This window comes from Dendropsophus ebraccatus, chromosome 8 (genome assembly GCF_027789765.1).
Source record: "Dendropsophus ebraccatus isolate aDenEbr1 chromosome 8, aDenEbr1.pat, whole genome shotgun sequence".
Taxonomy (NCBI): domain Eukaryota; kingdom Metazoa; phylum Chordata; class Amphibia; order Anura; family Hylidae; genus Dendropsophus; species Dendropsophus ebraccatus.
In genome coordinates this window covers 67,071,661-67,092,421 of record NC_091461.1, presented here as the reverse complement: position 1 = coordinate 67,092,421, position 20,761 = coordinate 67,071,661, and the positions used below count along the sequence as shown (strand labels likewise).

Here is a 20,761-nt window from a genome sequence, read left to right as displayed (position 1 = left end):
AGGTGTGGTTTGCAATTAAGCTCCATTTACTTCAATGGAACTGAGTTTGAAACGCCACCCTATCTGGAGACAAGAGTGGGGAAAAAGCTTAGAGTGAACCGATCCTAAAGCTATGTTCCCACAATGTCTTTACAGGCCAAATAATGGCTATTGATTTTAAAATAACCTCCGACTTTTAATAAATTATATCTGCAAATAATGTTCATGATCATTATTTGCAGCTGTCATTATAAAATAATGTTCAGACCCCCACCAATCTCTAGATATAACAGTTGACCACTTTTCTCCCTGACTACCTGTAATCTCAGTCTTGCTGCACAAGACAAGCTTCATTATAGGTCTATGGGACTCATCTCATTGAGTAAGACAAAGTCACAAGGAGCTGGAAAGAGAAGTGCTCCGCTATGTGGAGGTCTGAACACCCAGAGCTCAATGAATGAAAACTTTTAACATGTTTCAATGCAATATGTTAAAAGTTTCTTTACAATGACAGAGATACTTGCTTGAAAAAAAAAAGACATCATGCTGAGCCGAACATGCATATTTATAGGGGACATTGCGGATACAGCTGTCGGCTGAGCTTGTTACAGTTGACACCTCTCTTATGTGTATGGCTGGCATAACACTTTTTATTTGCATCAGATCTCAATGTCCAAATTGAGCAGCCCTTATTCTGACTACTCATCCTCCTAGAAGATCACTTTACATTGCTTGCTTCATATGTAAACAGCAGACAAAGGTACACCATGTTTCACTGTCATGTAACCACTCCAAGCACTCCCAATTGCCTAATTCTAGTCAGTAGGGACATTCTTTATTAAGAAATGCATTCTGTTGCCCATAACTCATTGGGAACCTCTGTTTTATCAGTAGTAGCCCTGATAAGTTGTACAAGGTCATAATAGCATTAGCTGGAATCATGTTTTTAAAGTGTTAGACTGACAAATAGACCATAATTGCTACATTGTATTAGACTAGAAATAATAATTGGTACATTCTTTTAAATAACAATGGCCATTTATTATCATACCATGAAAAAAGGACGTAGACTATTTGTATCACCTTAATTGAAAAAACACAGACAGGCAATTTATCCTGGATTAATGTAGTCAGTCGAAAACCATGATTCCAACTATATCATACATGAGGGAACCTATTAGGAACTTACTTCTTTTCCGAGCTTGATTGGAGTCAGGTAAAATATTTCTCCTTTTAACTTTAGTTACTTGCTGAACTTTAGTTAATGCCAGCTTATTCTAAAGCCATTCCTTTTCTGAATTAAGCAAGCTATATAATGCCTGCATGTGATCACTTTCTAAGGTATAGCATAAATCTTAGATCCCATCAAAGAGCAAAAATGATAATACACATACCATGAAGGATATGTTCACACTGAAGAAAATGATGTATTTTGATATGGGGCCAACTATGTGAGAAATGCAACTTATTAAAAAGGATAGCTGGTTCTGTAAGAATCATGGCTTAGAATGTGACTTGGTTAGAATCTTCTTTAGTCATGTGTAAAAAGACATAGGTGGTCAATCAGTTATTCAGCTGTTTTCTAAACTTAATCTGTTTTGTTCCTGTCCAAATAAATTTACAGTTTCAAATATTGAATTTTCAGTCTGTGTAAAAGAATTTTAAAGAAGCAGATGTAAAAGACATTTAGATGGAGCATTTGGACAGTCTTTTTTTTTTTTCTTCTTCTTTAGAAAATGGGTAAAAAGTTACAATATATTTTTATTGAAACCATATTACATAGTGCCATAACCTTATGGTGTTTACACAGACAAATTTATCTGACAGATTTTTGAGGCCAAAGCCAGGAATGGATTTCAAAGGACAAGAAATTCCAATCTTTCCTTTATGACCTGTCCCCTGTTTATAGCCAGTTCACGACTTTGGCTTAAAAAATCTGTCAGCTAAATCTGTCTGTGTAAACGCACCATTGGGCAGACATCCATGATACCCCAAAAAGGTGGTAAAAGAGGCATTAACTGTACAAAAAGGGGATCTTCATGCGTTACCATTTATACAAAGTACAAATGATAGTTTGGCACAGTTTATTGTAGAATTAAGGCCATATTACACGGCCCAATGACTTGGTGTAAACGAGAGCCAATCTGCTACGGCCTAATAACCAGCAAGGTCTGCACGGACATTGTTAGCATTGTCTGTGCAGCCGTTGTAAAATAATAAACTTCTACATACCTCTCTGCTCCCTTATGTTCTGCTAGCTTTGGCCCACTCCCTGCAGTGTCTGAATTGACAGTCTGCTCAGCCAATCACCCGGACAGTTCTGCTACCAGTCATTAGCTGAGAGGCCTGTCACTCCAGACACTGCAGGGAGTGGGCCGAAGATAGCAGAACATAATTTTATTTATTTACACATTTATCAGTGGTCAGCTGCACATCGCTATTACATGTAGCGATACACGATCAACAGATGCTGATTTTTGATCAGAACCAAAAGACATAGGGCCCTGTCTTAGACCGGCCTATCACAGTACCCAGACTTTGACACAATAATAACCCCAAAAGGTCCAACAACCCCATTTGGAAACAAAGTAGCCCCTATGGGGCTAAATACATCTACTAGAGCCCTTTTAGTTTTATTCTCTCATTATACTGTACTGTTTATATGTCCTGTGGGTGCAAGGACAACATCAATTTTATGATGCAATTAAAAGCTGATATATACATGTTCTGTATGTTTAAAGGGGTATTCAAGCCATTTAAAGGTTTTGATATATTTCTGCCCACAGAACATAATATCTATATCATAAAAATGAAAGTCTGTCTGTCTGTGCCCCCCCCCCCCCCAAATTTTGCCCACAGATACAGGGTATACAGCATGGGGGCTACCTGCAGAGGGGAGTTTATACAGCATGGGGGCTACCTGAAGGGGGGAGTGTATACAGTATGGGGGCTATCTGCAAGGGGGCAGTGTATAAAGTATGGGGGCTACTTGCAGGGGGGAGTGTATACAGTATGGGGGCTACCTGCAGGGGGGAGTGTATACATTATGGGGATTACCTGCAAGGGGGGTATAGAGTATGGGGGCTACCTGCAAGTGGGGGGAGTGTATAGAGTATGGGGGCTACCCACAGGGGTAGGTGGTGTATACAGTATGGGGGCTACCTGCAGGGGGCAGTGTATACAATATATAGACCACCTGCAGTGAGGGAGTGTATACAGTATAGGAGTACCTGCAAGGGGGTGGAGTGTATACAGTACGGGGGCTACCTGCAGGGGGGAGTGTATACAGTACGGGGGCTACCTGCAGAGGGGGAGTGTATACAGTATTAGAACCTTTGAAACCTCTTCTGTATTGTCCTCACCAAGAATGAAAGGTAGTGCCTAAGAGGGCCAGATTAGGATGATGCAGGATTGTGTATGCACTTATTATTATAAGCTGCAGGTTTTCTGCACACACCTTACTTATGGTCTGCAGTCGGCGGGGGGACCCCCAAAGTAAACACTTCAAGTATACAGGACCCCAGAACTATACACTACAGGTATATAGGACCTCCACCAGCTATACACTACAGGTATACAGGACCTCCATTAACAATATCAATGTTGTATATAACCAGGCTCAGCATAACACTACCAATGTTGTACATAACCAGGCTGTATACTGTATAACACTGCCAATGTTGCATATAATCAGGCTGTATATTACACTGCCAATGTTGCATATAACCAGGCTGTATATAACACTGACAATCTTTGTATATAACTAGGCTCTATATAAAACTGCCAATGTTGTATATAACCAGGCTCTGTATACAGTCTGATCACATGACATCTCAGTTTGGCTATTAGGTATTTAGAATTTTTAAAGTTTTTAGTTTATTTCTAATGTGCATAAGCTACAATTTACATAAACAGTGCAGAACTGTCGGGGTATATAGCATATAAAGGGATATATAGAGCTCCTGGCGATTTCCACTTAAACAAAAAAGCAAGGGTATAGATTTGCCTCCTGGGCGACCTTGGAACAAATCTAATTAACACACTGACACTTTATACCCGGGCAGCGCCGGGTACATTTTCTAGTACATCCTATTTTTTCCTCCCATTGCTTCCCTGGGGTCTTCCTGCAGCATCTTCAGGCCCCCTGCTGGGCACTCTTGTGGCTACTTCTGAAACAAACTCATCTTGGCATTGACAGCCTGCTTGGTTATGCTGTGGCAGAAGGAAGATCTAGGGAAGTGTGGTTAGAAAATAATACAATGCTTTTTAAGTTCTATGCAACGGCAGCAATATATTAAAAATTTGAGCACTACAAATCAATTCCTCTGATGGGCCCAAGGAACCCCAGTTGCCTCTACTTTAATGATGCTCATTTATACTGAGCCAAAATATTGTGAAAACCTGACTACAATGATTATAAAAGGATTTCTGTCATTAATAAAACTTTTGTCATGTCATAGAGACATGTCAAAAGTTTTCATCGGTCAGGGTTTACGTGTTCAGACCCTGACCAATGATTAGAATGAGCGGGAAGCCAACCATGCTGCCGTGTGATCCTCTCCCCGCTCTGTGTCTATGTGAGGAGATGTGCCCCATAGACTTTCATTATGCAGCCGTCTCCTTGCGTGACACAGAGTCGGGAGAGGAATGCAATGAATGTGACTTCTCCCTGCTTGTTCTCCCAGTCGGTCGAAGTCTGTCACTTTTGGTTATTATTTATATCATATGATTTTCTATTGAAGGTGAAATGATTCTGATATGGCATTTTTGGAAATGCAGTCATGACATAACTACATAATTGCACATTTAGTAATTATGTTAAACATTTCATAAAGTGATGAAACTAATGGGCTACAATAAAATTGAAGATTAAGAAAATTTAGGGACAAAACTCTTGCCAACTTTGGCAGCTTAACCCTTTCACGACGGTGGGTCATTGATACCTCATTGCCCAGATCGTTTTGAGACTTCAGCTTATGGGATCATAATGATCCCATAAGCTATAGTCGTAGATCTGCCCCCTCTCCTCTGTCCCTTACCGCTGTTAGATGCCTGTAACATCCTGTCACATTGCAGAGCCCCGATGGTTGTCAGACAGAATTCTCCCTCTGTAGAGGGAGACTTCTCTGTCTGAAGCCCTATAGATGCTGTGGTTGGGCCGACCTCAGTATATATAAGGTTAACTGTCAGCACCAGAGCTGGTACTGACAGTTGCGGCAGGTCCCCGGCTATCAATTACAGCTGCGACCCGCTGTTGATAACACAGACGCATCGTAAATTAACCTTGCCCAAAGCTGCAGCGACCTTAATTTACTGTGCAGCAGCGGGAGGGGTTAAAGGGGTGTTCCAATGATAGTATATAGCCCATCTGAAGACTACTGTACAATATCGAGGGTCTAGAAGTGACCATACACCTTTAATAGGTGTCAGGTGACCACTACTAAATGTACTACTGGCAAACAACCCAGCTCTGGAGTGAATGAGAAATATCTGTGCACCTTATAGGGGGCTCAGAAACAGCAGTCAGCAGCACTGAAATCCCTACCATACAGGTTTTTTTTTTTAAATATTTTTTCTTTAATCATTGTAATTTGTACAGATACCTCCAGTGAAATTATACAACACATTTGCCTGCACAGAGAATCAATGGAAATGAGTTTCACATGTAAGCAAAGGATAAACCAACAAACAGAACAAATGTAAATTGTACAACTTTTATTCTAAAACAATATTAGATCATAATGTAATTTAACTAATAGGCAGTAGTCAATGTAAGATTTTCCCCTGTATCTCTTCATGTAGCAGGATATATAAATGCTATTAACTGTGACATACATGTATTACTTATACTGGCACTTGTCCACCAACAGCAGTATCCTGTCAAGACTGCCAAACCCTGCACAAATCAGCCACTTTTCACTAAGGGCCCTATTCCACAGTAACGATAATCGGCCGGATCGGGCCCATTTGGCCCGATTCAGCCGATTATCGTTCGGTGAAATAGAGAGAACGATCAGCCGATGACCGTGTCATCGGCTGATCGTTCATTTAGGGCCAGTCCTAAAATCATTGTTCGCGCATCGCTACGGTTGAATAGCGGTGCGCGGCGGGCGTCCGACGATTTTACAAGCAGCAGCATCATACATTACCTGCAGGTCTTCTTCTTTGCGCTGTCTTCATCCCTGGGTCTTGCGCGCTCTATCTTCAGAATGGCCGGTCAGCTGACGGAGTGCTCAGCCAATCACAGGCCGGGACCGCCGCGGCCTCTGATTGGCTGAGTGTGGCCTGTCAGCTGACTGGCCATTCTGAAGATAGAGAGCGCGGGACCCGGGGATGAAGACAGCGCGGAGAAGCAGCCCTGCAGGTAATGTATGATGCTGCAAGGACATCGGTAACGATGTCCTTGCAGCCCTCGCTCAACGATCATCGGGCCGTGGAATAGGCCCAGTAAACGAGCGGCGATCTAGCAGATCGCCGCTCGTTTACATCGTTGAATGGGCCCTCCTCGGCCTGTGGAATAGGACCCTAAGCCTGCCACTCTGAGAAGACCTCCCTATGCCAACAACTGTTTACAGACATTTTACGTTCTGTTACTCTTAATGCATGCACTGCTCTGAACAATAAAACACCACAATCCTTTAAGACATTATTATTGACCTGAATCAATATCTTGGGGGTTGATATCATTACAATGGCTGCATCTACTGCCAAGATAATAGGTAGATGATGGTAAAAATTTGTAATAGAAAGCATTAATTTCTATGTAATGGCACATAATAAATCCAGAAAGTCTTTTTTCAATGCCATTAACTGCTAGCAAGAAAAAGATTAACAGGACTTAAGGTGTTCTATATAGTTAGAACTGGTCCCACTCTTTGCAGCGGCTCTTTTTCAGGCTACAGTGAGGGAATATCCATTATGAAATCCATATGTGCAAACACTTTAACTACAGAATATAAACATTAAATTTTCTTAAGCGTAATATTCAAAAACATTGTATTGTTAAACACAGGATTAGGGGAAAGTTTTGGATACTGAAATACATACCTTCAGGGAAATACAAGAAGGCAAAGGTCATCAGGAAGTCCCTGTGTAATTATTAGTAATTTCCTGTTGGACAACAATTTATTTCTAAGCAGAAACAGGGGAATTCTAGGTTGACATGAATCCTAAGAGTCCGTGGTACCCATCAATCAAGACTTCTTTATAGGACCTAGTATGCAAAACTATGACCCTTCTAATATGCTGCATAGTGAATGTTTCAGGTTTTTTTTTGTGCTAAAACTATGTAAAATGTTCTCAGTTGTTAAAAGGGTTTTCCACTAAAGAGCTAAAATATTAAATGATCCGAAACCTAGCTGGTCTTACTATCCCATCTTTCTTGGTGCTGCCAGTCCTGAGCTACAAGTTTTTCTAAAAGCCAGTCTATATCCAAGATGGCGCTGGCCAGAAAACTGCATTTTCCAGCATGCATTGCACCTCTGAGCTAACTGACAAGTATGTGCCTCATCATGTAGTATCTGCCCATCACTGGCTCAATCTGCTTCTGTTTTAAACAAAATACTGCATCTATTAATATATCTGCTTATTCACATGCCACTCTTATGGTATGGCAGTGAGGGATATTATCAGTGTGGTGTGTTCTTTAAGATTCTGGGGGAATTAGGGGGGTGGGGGGCCTTGGGACAGGCTCTTTAGGTGTATCTTCTTTATAGCATACTTAATAAAGTTAAGCAGGCTCCATTTTAGTATAGTTTAACAGGAATTATTCAGGTATATTCTCTGTCACTGTTTCTACTTCACAAACACAGGACATTGGTTTATTTTACCTCACAACACACTAACTTGACTCCACACAAGATCCTTCTTTCCTTTTCCCTATACTGCTCTGGAGGCTTTTACTGCTCTGTGGTTTTCCTGCCCCTTGTGCGTTTTTGTAACGGGTGGAAATTGAACAGTTCAGCAAAGTAGTAACGCACTTAAAAATGCTTATGAGCACCCTCCACACCTCCGGACACCACCAGTCCGGTAAATCAGTCAATATATACGAAACATGTGAAGGATAAAGGTTCTCTCACCAAGTCGCTGTACTCTTCGGGTATTGCAACCCAATGCACTCCAGCAGTATAGAGCACAATATACTCACGGAGTCCACTTGACTGCAAATTTTTTTTTATTTTTCACTAGATACAGCGAACACCAAGTAGTAAGCTCACAGCTGATGTGTTTCACATCCGGACGCCCACATACGTCCTCCTCGTGGACGTTTCGGAGGATACAAGCTCCTCCTTCCTCATGCGCCATGAGAAAGGAGGAGCTTGTATCCTCCGAAACGTCCGCGAGGAGGACGTATGTGGGCGTCCGGATGTGAGACACATCAGCTGTGAGCTTACTACTTGGTGTTTGCTGTATCTAGTGAAAAATAAAAAGAATTTTGCAGTCAAGTGGACTCCGTGAGTATATTGTGCTCCATACTGCTGGAGTGCATTGGGTTGCAATACCCGAAGAGTACAGCGACTTGGTGAGAGAACCTTTATCCTTCACATGTTTCGTATATATTTCCTGCCCCTTGGCCAGGTGCTCACTAATTGGTGTGATGTCAGTGGTGGTCCGGGTTAGAAATGAGGGGTTACAGCTTGCCTGGCAACAGAAAAGATTAACTTCATGTGACTTTGGTCTCAGAAGGGAGGGGGAGGACAGAGGGGCTCAAGACCATGTGGACCAGAAAGTGAGGATTTTCTGCAGCTTCAGGGTATGAGTCAGGATGTGCTGCAGACAAACGAGCCAATTCATGTAATAGAAACATATTACAAACAAGTTTAGATTATGAATAGGGATTGAACAGGGGTTAAATAGGGGTTAAATTGTATTAAGTGGAGAAGCCTTTAAATACAGTGATGTTGAACGTGCTTTTACACCTTTAGGCCATGTTCACACATCGTGAAACACCGGCTGTTCTGTGACCCGGCCGGACAACAGAACAGCTGGTGTTAGTAAAGATCATCCCGGCTGGCACTGCGGTACCGGCCAGATGATCTTCATTTGTGCTGAATTGGGATGCGGGCCACACACTTAATTATGTGACCTGTCAGGGATGTGCGGCTGCTATTCAATGAATAACGCCTGCACAAAACTGACATGTCAGTTATTTGTACAGCCACTAGGGATCCTGGCCAGAGTGTATACTATGTGTATACACTGTGGCCGGGATTCCCACAGAATGCAGTGCATGTAATTTCTGTATTAACCACGCCATTGTTGCACATCAGCAACAACGGCCGTGATTAATACACAACTTATGTTGTATGAACGTGACCTAAGTTCTGTCCTCACGTGATAGGGCCGACTATGATAAGCAATCATAGGAGCAAACGAGGAGCAAACGAGCACTGAGAGCGATTGTTTGCTCCTCAACTCGGTCCGTGGAATAGGGCCTTTAGTGAGCAGGTCCATCTCTGACATCTCATCTGGGAGGCAAGGAGAAGAAATGAGTAGAGAGGGGCTGTAAGGAGCCAAAGCTAAAGCAGCAGAGGACCAGGGTAAGTAAGTATCACTTTTTTCTTTTCATTTTTACCCTATTGCCAGTAACAAGTACATCTTTTTTTTAACAATGAAATACCCAAATAGATATAGAGATAAAGAAATATCATAAACGCTTATGAAAAAAAGTATGAGGGATTATAAGAATATCTAATAAAGCCATACTAAATATCTAGCATTAAGTTTTTTACTGTCATTGTGAACTTTGGGCTACTATGTGGTTTGATAGAGTAAAGAGACTTGACTGCAGCCTTTAAAGATTTGTCAAATCACTGTTTACCTTCAACTAAAGATACCCTTTAGGAAAAAGTCAGATGAACCCAACCACTGTCTAAAGAATATGGGGGCCTCCCAACTCTCAGATGATGCTGGGGGAGAAAAGAGAGGGCATGTTAGAGGTCAACTGCTAACCTTTTGTGTCAGAGAGATACTGTAGGCCACCCTTAGAGCTGTCTGGCCGTGACTTACCCCTCCTCTCTCCACTGAGAAAACATGAACTTTTGGTTTTCCTAAACATTTGTGTATGAAGGCAGAGCGAGAAAGATGATCAAGCTGTCAGACAAATGAACATTTGGCTGACAGATACTAAAGGAGTATGGAGACCTTTAAGATAGATGGTTATGTGATAGCTTGTATCTAACTAATAGGCATCTGACTACAGCATGCCATTATAGCAAGTATTAGAGGAAAGGGAGCAAGAGATAAATAATGCTAATAATTCCGTACACACTAGTTAAGAGAGTAGATCCAAAGTTATATAGCACTTCTTTTGTCTAGTCTACTAAGGCGGAGGCAACAGTATACCGACATATACCATAACAATATTTTATACATCCAGCTAATAATAATGAGGTAAAAATTTCATCTCTTTAGTGCTAAATAGACAGACATATAGATAATACATAAAAACATGACATAAGACACAATGATAAAACCAGATCGGTACTAATAAAGGATAATAAACAAATAATGAGCATTAATAGATAAATTGTCAATGTGCACATTGCCAATTTATCTATTAATGCTCATTATTTGTTTATTATCCTTTATTAGTACCGATCTGGTTTTATCATTGTGTCTTATGTCATGTTTTTATGTATTATCTATATGTCTGTCTATTTAGCACTAAAGAGATGAAATTTTTAGCCCATTATTTTTAATCCACTATTCTCTACATTTCCCAGTAAATTGTTTTATATTTTCAGTCTATCTATTGTTTACTAATCATTTTTATCACCATATCTTAATATTTCTTGTTAGTCTTGAGGACCTATACCTTCTCTTATTTCATATTTATACCTAAGTCTGTAGGGTACAGACACTCCATAGGTTAACCTCGACTAACTATTAGCAGTTGAACTCACACATACCATTTTTTTCTTTAATAATAATGAGGGACTTGGCATGTTAACCTGAGGAGCCTTCCACAACATATAAACTTAACTTTTACTCTCAGGCATGGTATAATCCTAAGCTTAGATCATCCTGAATGTTAAGAGCTTCATTAAGAATAAGTTCTTAGAGATCATGTCAGTATTTCCTTGATTTTGGGGGTGAACAGATTGACAGTAGAATAGCTCTTACATTCATTCTTCTAAGAATTGCTCCGCATTCAGTTTGGAGGTTTATGCTAATGAGAAGTGTAATGCATACTGTATGTAAATGTTGTACTATGAAAAAGTAATGATTCATCCGTCCCAGAAAAACCTCTAAACATGTTAGGATAGCCGAGCCAACTTGAAATAATTACACACTGTAATGGTATCATTAATGTGCAGATTACAGGGCTCCGACTGCCTTTAAACACCAGCCTAATATCTCTATGGCTGTAGGGCACAGCAACTGTTCTAACAGTTGTAACAAAATGCTTTGGTGCCAGTTTGGCAAAGAATGTGTTACAGTTCTCAACTTATTTTAATTGCAATGATAACACGATACATTCTGATACAACTTAATAAGAGTTCAGCTATTTAAGTGAATAATAAAGCTATTTTATATCTAGTGCTTCTTTACAGAACTAGATAAAATGGGTTCCAGCAGCGAGAAGAAAGATTAAGCTTTCATTTGGGAAGCTGATAGACGAGTATCATATTTTTTAATCTACGTTCAGCGCAGAAGCAAACAGTGAGCAATTGTGTGTCACATTGTAGTCATCTACTGTACCACACACATTGCTATGACACCTGTCAGCAACACTACACCAATGATACATACCCAAACCGGAAAAGAAAACTCAGCGGACACTTGCTCAAAGGCATTCTTCACCTCAACATTTGGTGCGATTGTTAGAGAAACATTTACATAGTTTTATATAGAAGGAACAAAAATACTCCCAGTGATGTACCAAGGCGTCAGACTGATGTGCGGCTTAGCTATTACTTCTATGCACTCTGATAACTGAATGATGTATGGAAATTTACCTGCAGTATAGTCAACAGGAATAAGAAGATTGCCTCTCAACGCCTACCTAAATAGAAGCCTTTCTGGATATCAGCTGATCTGCCGTGGGATCTACTTCTTTAAGCCCTGGCGATCAGCTGTCATAGTTGGTGAAAGCCAAGTCTGGCCGAACTGAGTCACTCTTTCTGAACATCTTCCACTCTAACATATAGAAAATGCTCCATAGTTATGGATATCCCCTAATATCACATGTATGCTTAAAGGAACATATAGACAGGGCTTGTTCATATAATAATATTGCTGTTATACTGGAGAAAATGACTTTTCTACACATTTCTGCTGCAACTTACTTGGCATATAGGATCATGCATAAAACGTGTCCAAACTAATTTCTTCAAGAACAACCCCCCAGCACCCACTAACAGAGTGATTTACTGGTATCATGAAGTAAACATACCTAATGGACTTAAAAAGGCCCTTTAGTCACCCCCCCCCCAATACTTACACACACAAAAGGAAGAAAAAAAGGAGATGTTACTGTCATTAAAGGGGTTATCCAGCGCTACAAAAACACAGCCATTTTTCCCCCTCTCTTGTCTCCAGATCAGGTGGGGTTTGCAATTAAACTCTATTTACTTCAATGGAACTGAGTTTGAAACCCCACCCAATCTGGAGATAAAAGAGTGGCCATGTTTTTGTAGCGCTGAATAATCCCTTTAAATGGCATAGGGCCTATCAAGAAAGTGAAAAATAGTCAGAGCACCCCAGCTATTCTATAATAGCTACATCTCATTTTTGAGAGGTTGGCTACAGGTTCTCTTTAAGAAGAAAGCTATATTTGTGAAGAATCTGGAACATCAGAACTATATGAAGTGCAACTCATGTATGAGCAGTTTACCACAAAGAAAATCCTGTTTCCAATTAGACATTGTTTGTTACTAGATTATGACCCTGATTCACTGGGACACAACTTTCACAGTAACAAATGTCTCTCAATGGCTGATGTTTTAATTTAAAAGGGGGTTTCCAGACTTCTTAAATTAACACTTTTATCTGGATGCGCCAATAATAATAGATTAGCGGGCATCCATAAGCAATTAAGATGATGTGAGGCGTTTTTTAGCAATAGCTCATAAATGTATAGCATAAAAAAACTATAAAATCCTACTGGCAACTAGATAGCCACATACAGACACATACTGTACACTAGCTGTATTCCTGGTTAACAGAAAACCAACACTAAAGGTCCACAAGAATAACCTACAATATATAGACTGGAAGCACTTGTAGTGCACAGCAATGAAAACGAAAGACTATAATCACATGACAACCATCCCTAAGACATGGGCTAAGCAAAACAAGACATGAAGACTCTACCTTGTGTAACCCCTGATGGTAACAATTTATAGTAGTCAATATAGTCACCATAAACATACCACATGTTTTCTGCAGCTTAAAGATGAACCTGTGTCTGACACCTCTTTGGGCCACTAATTAAGGTCTCTTTCACACATCTGTTTATTCTGTCCAGATTTGTAGACCGATTGTGGACCGTTTCATTTCTATGGCCCCATACACACATCCATAGGTGTTACAGAACTGTGTTAGGGTCGTAATCCAAACAGGCAAGCCACTGTGCGGCCTGTAGTTAAGGCACAGATAATCTATTGTGAATGAAGGGGTTTATGCACATGATTACATAGGGGTGTCTGTAGCAGCTACAGTGAGAGCAACAGATGTGTGCGCAAGGCCAAAGAGTTCTCATGAACAACTACTACCTGTAAATTGCATATTGATGTTTTTCTTTTATATTGATATAAATAATGTGATCAAAACTCGTTAAGATTTGCAAATCGAATCTTAACGAATTTCATTAAAACAGCCAAAACTATAGTAGCTACAGTACTGGGACTGTTACAGAAGGGCAAATTTGTTAAAGTATGTTCAAGTGTCAAAAATAAAAAAAATTACAATTAAAAAAAAAAGTCAATCAGCTGATAATCCAATTTCCGCCATTCCTCTCCTCTCTGTCCCTATATCACTCTGTTAGTCTCTCCCTGCTCTGCTGCAACTACCTTCTGCCATCCTGTTCTCTCCTTCACAAACAGCCGACTGGCCGCTTCCGATACCGAACTGTCCTATATAAAGGGTGAGGGGGAGGTGCTGACATCACAGAGGGGCATGCAGCTGATTGGGTGTGCGCTAGGGATTATGGTTAATCACTTTCTCCCGCCTAGTGATGCTCTATACAGCGTGTGTGGCCGCCATTTTTTTTTTCGTGAATTTCCTCAACAGCAGAAATTTGTTTTGCAGAATGAAGAGAATCTTGATTTGCCAGATTCGCTTTGCTCATCTCTAACATTGAAAACATCTGAAACATTCAAACAGATGCATAATTTTGACTTGCCTGATCATTGCCCTGTAGAATGACTTTGAAGGGGTTTACATTGATGGTAATTTCTTTCATACAAGCTGGAAGTGGGGTAAATAAAGGTTGTTCCCCAATGGAAGTAGTGGTCACCTGTTGTATATGCAGGAAAAGAGTACTGAGGCCAATGAATTGTTGCAGCCTCACATGCACAGGGTATGCAACATGATTGCCACACTGTGGAAGACACTGGAGCCGTGGAGGTGCTGGAGAGTTGACGAATTGGAGGTTTAAGAAAACTTATTTTTTTTACCCTTATCTCAGTATAGGAATTCTTATAGCCAGTATAAGAATTTTTTAAAGTAATGGAAAACCATTACTCCTATTGGACAGCAACTAACATGTAATTCGTGGGTGGTTATGTCCAGGACTATAACTGCAGTCTGTTTCTGAATGTACTCATCCAGTTCCACACAGCAAGTATGGACCAAGTAATTACACTAAACTCTACGAAACCATTGACTTCACAGAGGTCGCTGTATGGACATGCATCTTCTGTCTGGAAATTACAGACAAGAGTAACCTTAAGGGCTTAGTTTTATTGGCAAATTACATACAAACATCTTAATGAAATGTGTCTAGATTAATTTTAAGATCTTTTAAAAAATGTTTTATAAATGACAGAAAATGTTAAAATAAGTTATATAAACAATAGTAAAACATAGTCCCAAATAACAGAGTACCACATGATTACAGTAGTATGTCTTCCATATAATATAGTAGCACATTCTTACAGTATTCCTTCCATATAATATAGTAGCACATGCTTACAGTAGTATTCCTTCCATTAAATATAGCAGCACATGCTTACAGTAGTATTTCTTTCATACTTTCCGAACAGACAAGCTTCAGTTTTATCTATGTCCCATCATAGTGTAAGGGACACTAAAACATCAGTCTTCCGCATGTCAAACATGGCTGGCTCTGAACAGTAGTTTTCAGGGCTGAAAATAACTTCAAAAGGAGTCACAGACAACAGGTCACCATTCCTATCATTTCTACTTAACCTATAATGGAAAGAGATGCTTTATTCCTACAACTCTGTTTGTGACCTAATACCAGAACAACATATTTGTCATTATTATTATTATTATTATTATTATTATTATTATTATTATTAATATTATCATCATCATTATAATTGTGTCTCTAGGTAGAATGAATGAGAAGGTTTAGTCTGTAGCTTTGTAAAATATTACATTTAAATTGTAGCAACAACTGTTATTAGTGGAATCAGTACAAAGTTTCTGCATTGTTATTAAGGTTTACGGTGCACGATATTTGAATCATTATTTTGTTATCTAGTGGGCCACAGCTGATAATTCCCTGTGGGACACAATGAACTGACACAACAGATATTAGACTTCTACATTAAAGACATTGACTAAATATTGTATAATTCACTTTCCACTACTCGAGTTATGAATGTGCTATAAGGTTACATAAGCTTTGCTCACATGTATTAGAAGTCTCCCCCACAGTTCTGACTGCCATGCTGGTGTTTTTACTGAACACTCTGCTATTTTTTATGTAAAGAAGACAAGAATATTTTCAATCCAAGTAAAATCAATGGTTTCACCATTTTTGATCCATTATAAAAAAAGATCTATCACAACTCCATGGCTTCCATTATAAATGAAGGCTATGATACTGATGGGAACAAAGTGCTAAGCAATAACTTGATTGGTGTCCCTGTTTTTTATGCAAGGGTCTAATATTTTCTAGGTACAGTAAAACACTGGTGACAATGACTATAGTGATGCTGGTTTTGGCACATAGCTGTCCATGCCAGATAATACCTTTTCCTCAGCTGTCAGTTTGGGGTATGATCTAATTTGTTTAAAATGCCCAACAACATACAATAGAAACCATTACAATAAAAACCGCCAACCTGTATAGAAGAAGAGTTTTCTAAAGGACCATCCATGTGCCGAATTCACACAGACCCATGAAACTTGTTTATGAATTATATATAAATATATATATATATAAATATCTAAAAGGCTATGTTCACACAACGTTTTTTCCTCTTAGTTTAAAATGACGTTCATCATTTTGAGTTTAAGATGACGTTTGTCATTTCGCTGTCTGGCCGCCCATCAGAGCAATGGCGGCTGTTGGTACATTATTTTTATTTAGGTGGACCAATTGGCCTTTGGATGTGTCTATAATTGAAATGTCCATTGAATTGATTAGTAAAAACGGTCAAAAAAGAAAAACTGTGTATGAACAACTAAAAAGTAATGTCCGCTGTTTACGAAAGACATCCAAAAATAATTGTCATGATCATTATTTAAACGTCCGCCCAAACAACGTCCTTCATTTTATACACTGTGTGCATTGGACGTCAGTCAATTATGCGGAAATAACGGACATCTTTTTAAATAGAAAAGGCATCCGCCTTATGTTGTGTGAACATAGCCCAAACTGTATCAAAGTTACGTGCCTACCTCTGAACATGTGCTTCCCTCTGAAAAAATGCCAAAAAAACTCACTATCTCGTCCCTCTATTGGACATCTGCAATAAACATTTTTCTGACTGCTTTTTCATTGATACTTTGGTTGCTTTGACAACAATTCCTTCAACAATTCTGGAGCTTACATAACAATGACAAGAAGTTATCAAAAAGCTGAACATAAAAGCAAGCATGCTTTCAAAAGACTGGAAAAGAAGCAGTTTCCCAGCTGCCGCAATGTGAAATGTGTAGATATTGGTGTTTTCATTCAATATTTGAGCAATGTTAGAAAGGTGCAATAAGTAAATATGTACAGACCTCTTCCAGCAGTTGGTCAACTCTTCCCAAAATAGCTGACTCCATTTGGTCTGCAGGGACTAGGGCAGATAAGTGAGTGTATCTGAACTTCTCTAAATCAGAAACCCTGGACTGTAAATCAGACGTTCTACAGAGAACCAGGAGACTGAGAACCAGGGAAAACACTGATAATAAGGCAAACCCACATCCTAAGAGTGCAGGGAACCTGCTGCACTTCCTACAGTCCTCTGTCCTACAGGGGATGGTTGTACAACTCCTAGAGAAGACACTGTCGCTAGCAGCAGCAGCTCTCCACACCTCCTTCCCCTCCATGCTGTCCAGAGGAACAATAAATAAATAAATAGAATAAATAAGTCACAAACTTAATCCAAGGAGTACAATCCAGAATTAAGGGGCGAGGGAGTCAACCCAAGGTGGATCCACTAGCAGCTATTAAGTATATGCCAGGCTGGATACAGGAGCCACAAATAAATAGGTTTCTGCAGCTTTTATAGATCCAACTTCACTAAACAATATTGAGAGAAGAGAAGAGAAAAGTTCTTGGAAAGTTCTTTAGTTGTGTTGTTTTCTCTTTTCCGCTTTGCAAACTTCAGTGACCTGTGAGAGTTGTAAAGGAATCCGGCATAGAAGTCCCCATTAGGAAGGTGTAATTCTCAACTGGTTGGGAGCTGTGCTGTGGCTGATCCTCTCTCCTGTGTAACATGACACACACTGCTCTCTCCTTCTGAACTGCAGGGATCAGATGAGCCAGCGAGACCCCCCCTCCTTCTGTGTAACCTCCTCCACTCCTCCTTGCACACTCTGAACTGATTTATTTATTTATGCAAAGTGCTTGGGAGGGCTCTGACCATGAGACATCCTATCCCACCACCCTCCAAATCCCCAGGGCACCTCTCATCAGCTTGCTTCCAGCTTTGAAGTGATACCCACAGCAGATATATATAGGAGACAGCAGGAAGAGTTTGTAAATCCAGGACTTTTCTAAATCCACATACGCTAGAAAAATATTCTACATTGAAAGGCTATTAATTAGTCCTTCACATTTCTTATTAATTGATATTATAATTAGTTTAGTGTATGACATTTAGCAGTTTTGTTAGGTTTCCACTACAATTTGGGCTAGCATCAAACATGTAAAATGACAACTGCTGAAAACTAATAAACAATAAGGCAAATGGAGAGACGTCTTTGTCCCAAAGAGCTTTCAATCTAAATGGAATGATAGGAATGACACAATAGGTACATCCATAGGTACAATACAGTAGGTACATGCATAATGTTGTCCCGGAAATTAGCCCGGTGTATTGGCAAGCTGTATTAACCAGTTGCACAGCCCATAAAGTGCAGAGTAATGTAACTAAAGTGGCAGCTTGACTGCATAGGATAGGAGAGTCAGATGTCTCAGGTCAGTTTATATGTGAGCTACAGGCATGCTTAAAATCGGGAAAGTTAGGAGCAAATCTAACAAGTCAGGGACTGAGAAGATGTTATAATACATAAGAGTTTTAGATCACTGACTGTGCTATTACAGTTAGGCCATGTTCACACTGGCGTTATTCTCTCAGTTCCGTTTAGCTGTTCTGTTTTTTAACAACATAAATGGAATCGGACATATACGTCCAATAGCCCATTTATGTCTATGTATTTTTATTGTGCTCCATTTGCATGTATTCTGTCAGTGTTTGTTTGTTTGTTTAACGGAAAAAAAACACCTTTCTTTCTCTGTTCAAAAGAAGGGAACATGTACGCAAAGTGCACTTGCATTTTTTTTTTTTTACATTATAGTCAATGAGTATCATCAGTGAGCATGCGCAGGAGTGAGAAACTAAAGGAAAAGAAATAAACTGATATGCAAATGGATGCTGAGATGCAAACTGATGCTGACCGATGCAAACTGATGGACAAAAGTCAGTTTTTAAAACCAAAATGCAAATGCAAACCAAAAAAAAAAAAAAAAGAACATTTTGCAATCAGCTTGCATCAGTCTGCTCATCCATTAGCAAATAAATTACTGAGACTGTTCCTCCAAATTTATTATAACGTCCACAAGTTATAACATCCACAAGATGTTTTACATTCAAGTGTACATAAAGAAAAAAGAACACAATACAATCCAGCGCACCGGTCTGCTCAGCTTTGTGCAGGTACGCACCAGTGCAGGGACCACTTACATAACACAGACTGCAGAAAATAATGTACGCTCATTTTTTGAACACTATCTGAATGCTTAGTCATAGGACTTAAACGCATTAGTTTGTCACGACTGTGTATGAACTCACTGGAAGGCTTTTTAATGTGGATTTCAAGTGTAAATTTAGTTTTTATTCCCCAAACTGCTGAACTTCCATTATTTCAACAAAAGGTAAATCCTATCATCTGTCATCTTCAATTACAGATCATTATGGCCTATACTCCGCACCTGGATGTATGCAGCATACATCAGTCAGAAGCCGCAGCTTCACTCCTATTAAAGTGTATGGTGCATGAACTGTGTTATCCCTGTGCCAATATCAGGTGCCATAGCTTACCCAAACAGCGGATCGGTGGGGTACCAAGTGATTATAGGCCATCAATAAATAGAGAACCTCTGTTACGTGACCATACACAAAACACAGAGGTAGGTTGATGGTTGAATAGATATTGAGCCAATGATTTTTTAAACAATCATTTCACAGATGCCATCATGCACATCTAATCCATATTGACTGTTACATTTCTTAAGACCGGCCATGAACACTTGACTTGTTGCACAGACATATCAAACAACAGGATCAGTTGGAATCCGGATCATTAGCTATAACTGGGTGAAGTGAGCTGCAGTGCGCTTTACTCCATAGCTGGCCACTAGATATGACCCAAGATGGACTTCATTATAAGTCTATGGAGCCTGCCTCCTGCATTGAGTAGGCCTGGAGGGGAAACACGCTGCTACATGCTTAACTTGGCTAGAATTAGCACTCAGAGGGTGTCTCATCACTGAGGCCCTGACCATTCTAAACTTTTACCATGTTTGTGTTATGTGCTTATTTTCACAATAAATAAAGATTTCACTATATTGGATGCTCTTGGACCCTCTTCTTTTCTGTAATATTTGTGCAACATGTCAAAAAATTATTTTAATGACTTTAAAGCTTTAAGCAACTGTGCATCATTTTACATAAAACACGTGAATACACAAAAACAATGATGCTAATAAGGGCCTATGAATAACACATGTGTTAAACCTCTATAATACCATGAACTCTAAATGGATGGTGAGCGTATTAATGTTTATTCTCAGTGTGTTACATCTATTAGGAATAAATCCCCATCGGATGCATACTCTACAGTGCAGTATAATTGCCATATCTACACTCCTGTCTTTATGGGGACTCCTCCATCTCTCTATGTATCTACTTTGTTGACAGTCCATATGATATTGGCATTCCACATGGCCCAGGTTACAACTAGTGCTGCCATTTCTGTAGCATACTTAGCACTTGTGGCGACTTTCAACACTCCTTCCTTGGATGACACATCAGGGACTATACTGCTGTTTGTTGAAATGCTAAAGACAGATGTGTAATAGATCACAGTTGACATGGAAGTATAAGATTACTTAAGGGTAATTCTGATTTGAGCGATATACCTTTCTAAAATG

General features: G+C 39.6%; 1 protein-coding gene across 1 annotated transcript in view; it reads right to left on the bottom strand.

The window, feature by feature from the left end:
• The window catches only part of COL13A1 (collagen type XIII alpha 1 chain), a 192,153-nt gene extending 174,332 nt beyond the window's left edge, over positions 1 to 17,821 (bottom strand). Inside the window, exon 1 of the mRNA XM_069981851.1 lies at positions 17,122 to 17,821. Coding sequence (XP_069837952.1) covers positions 17,122 to 17,433 — 312 coding nt within the window. The 5' untranslated portion in view covers positions 17,434 to 17,821. The remainder of the gene's footprint in view (positions 1 to 17,121) is intronic.
• Positions 17,822 to 20,761: the final 2,940 nt, after the last annotated feature.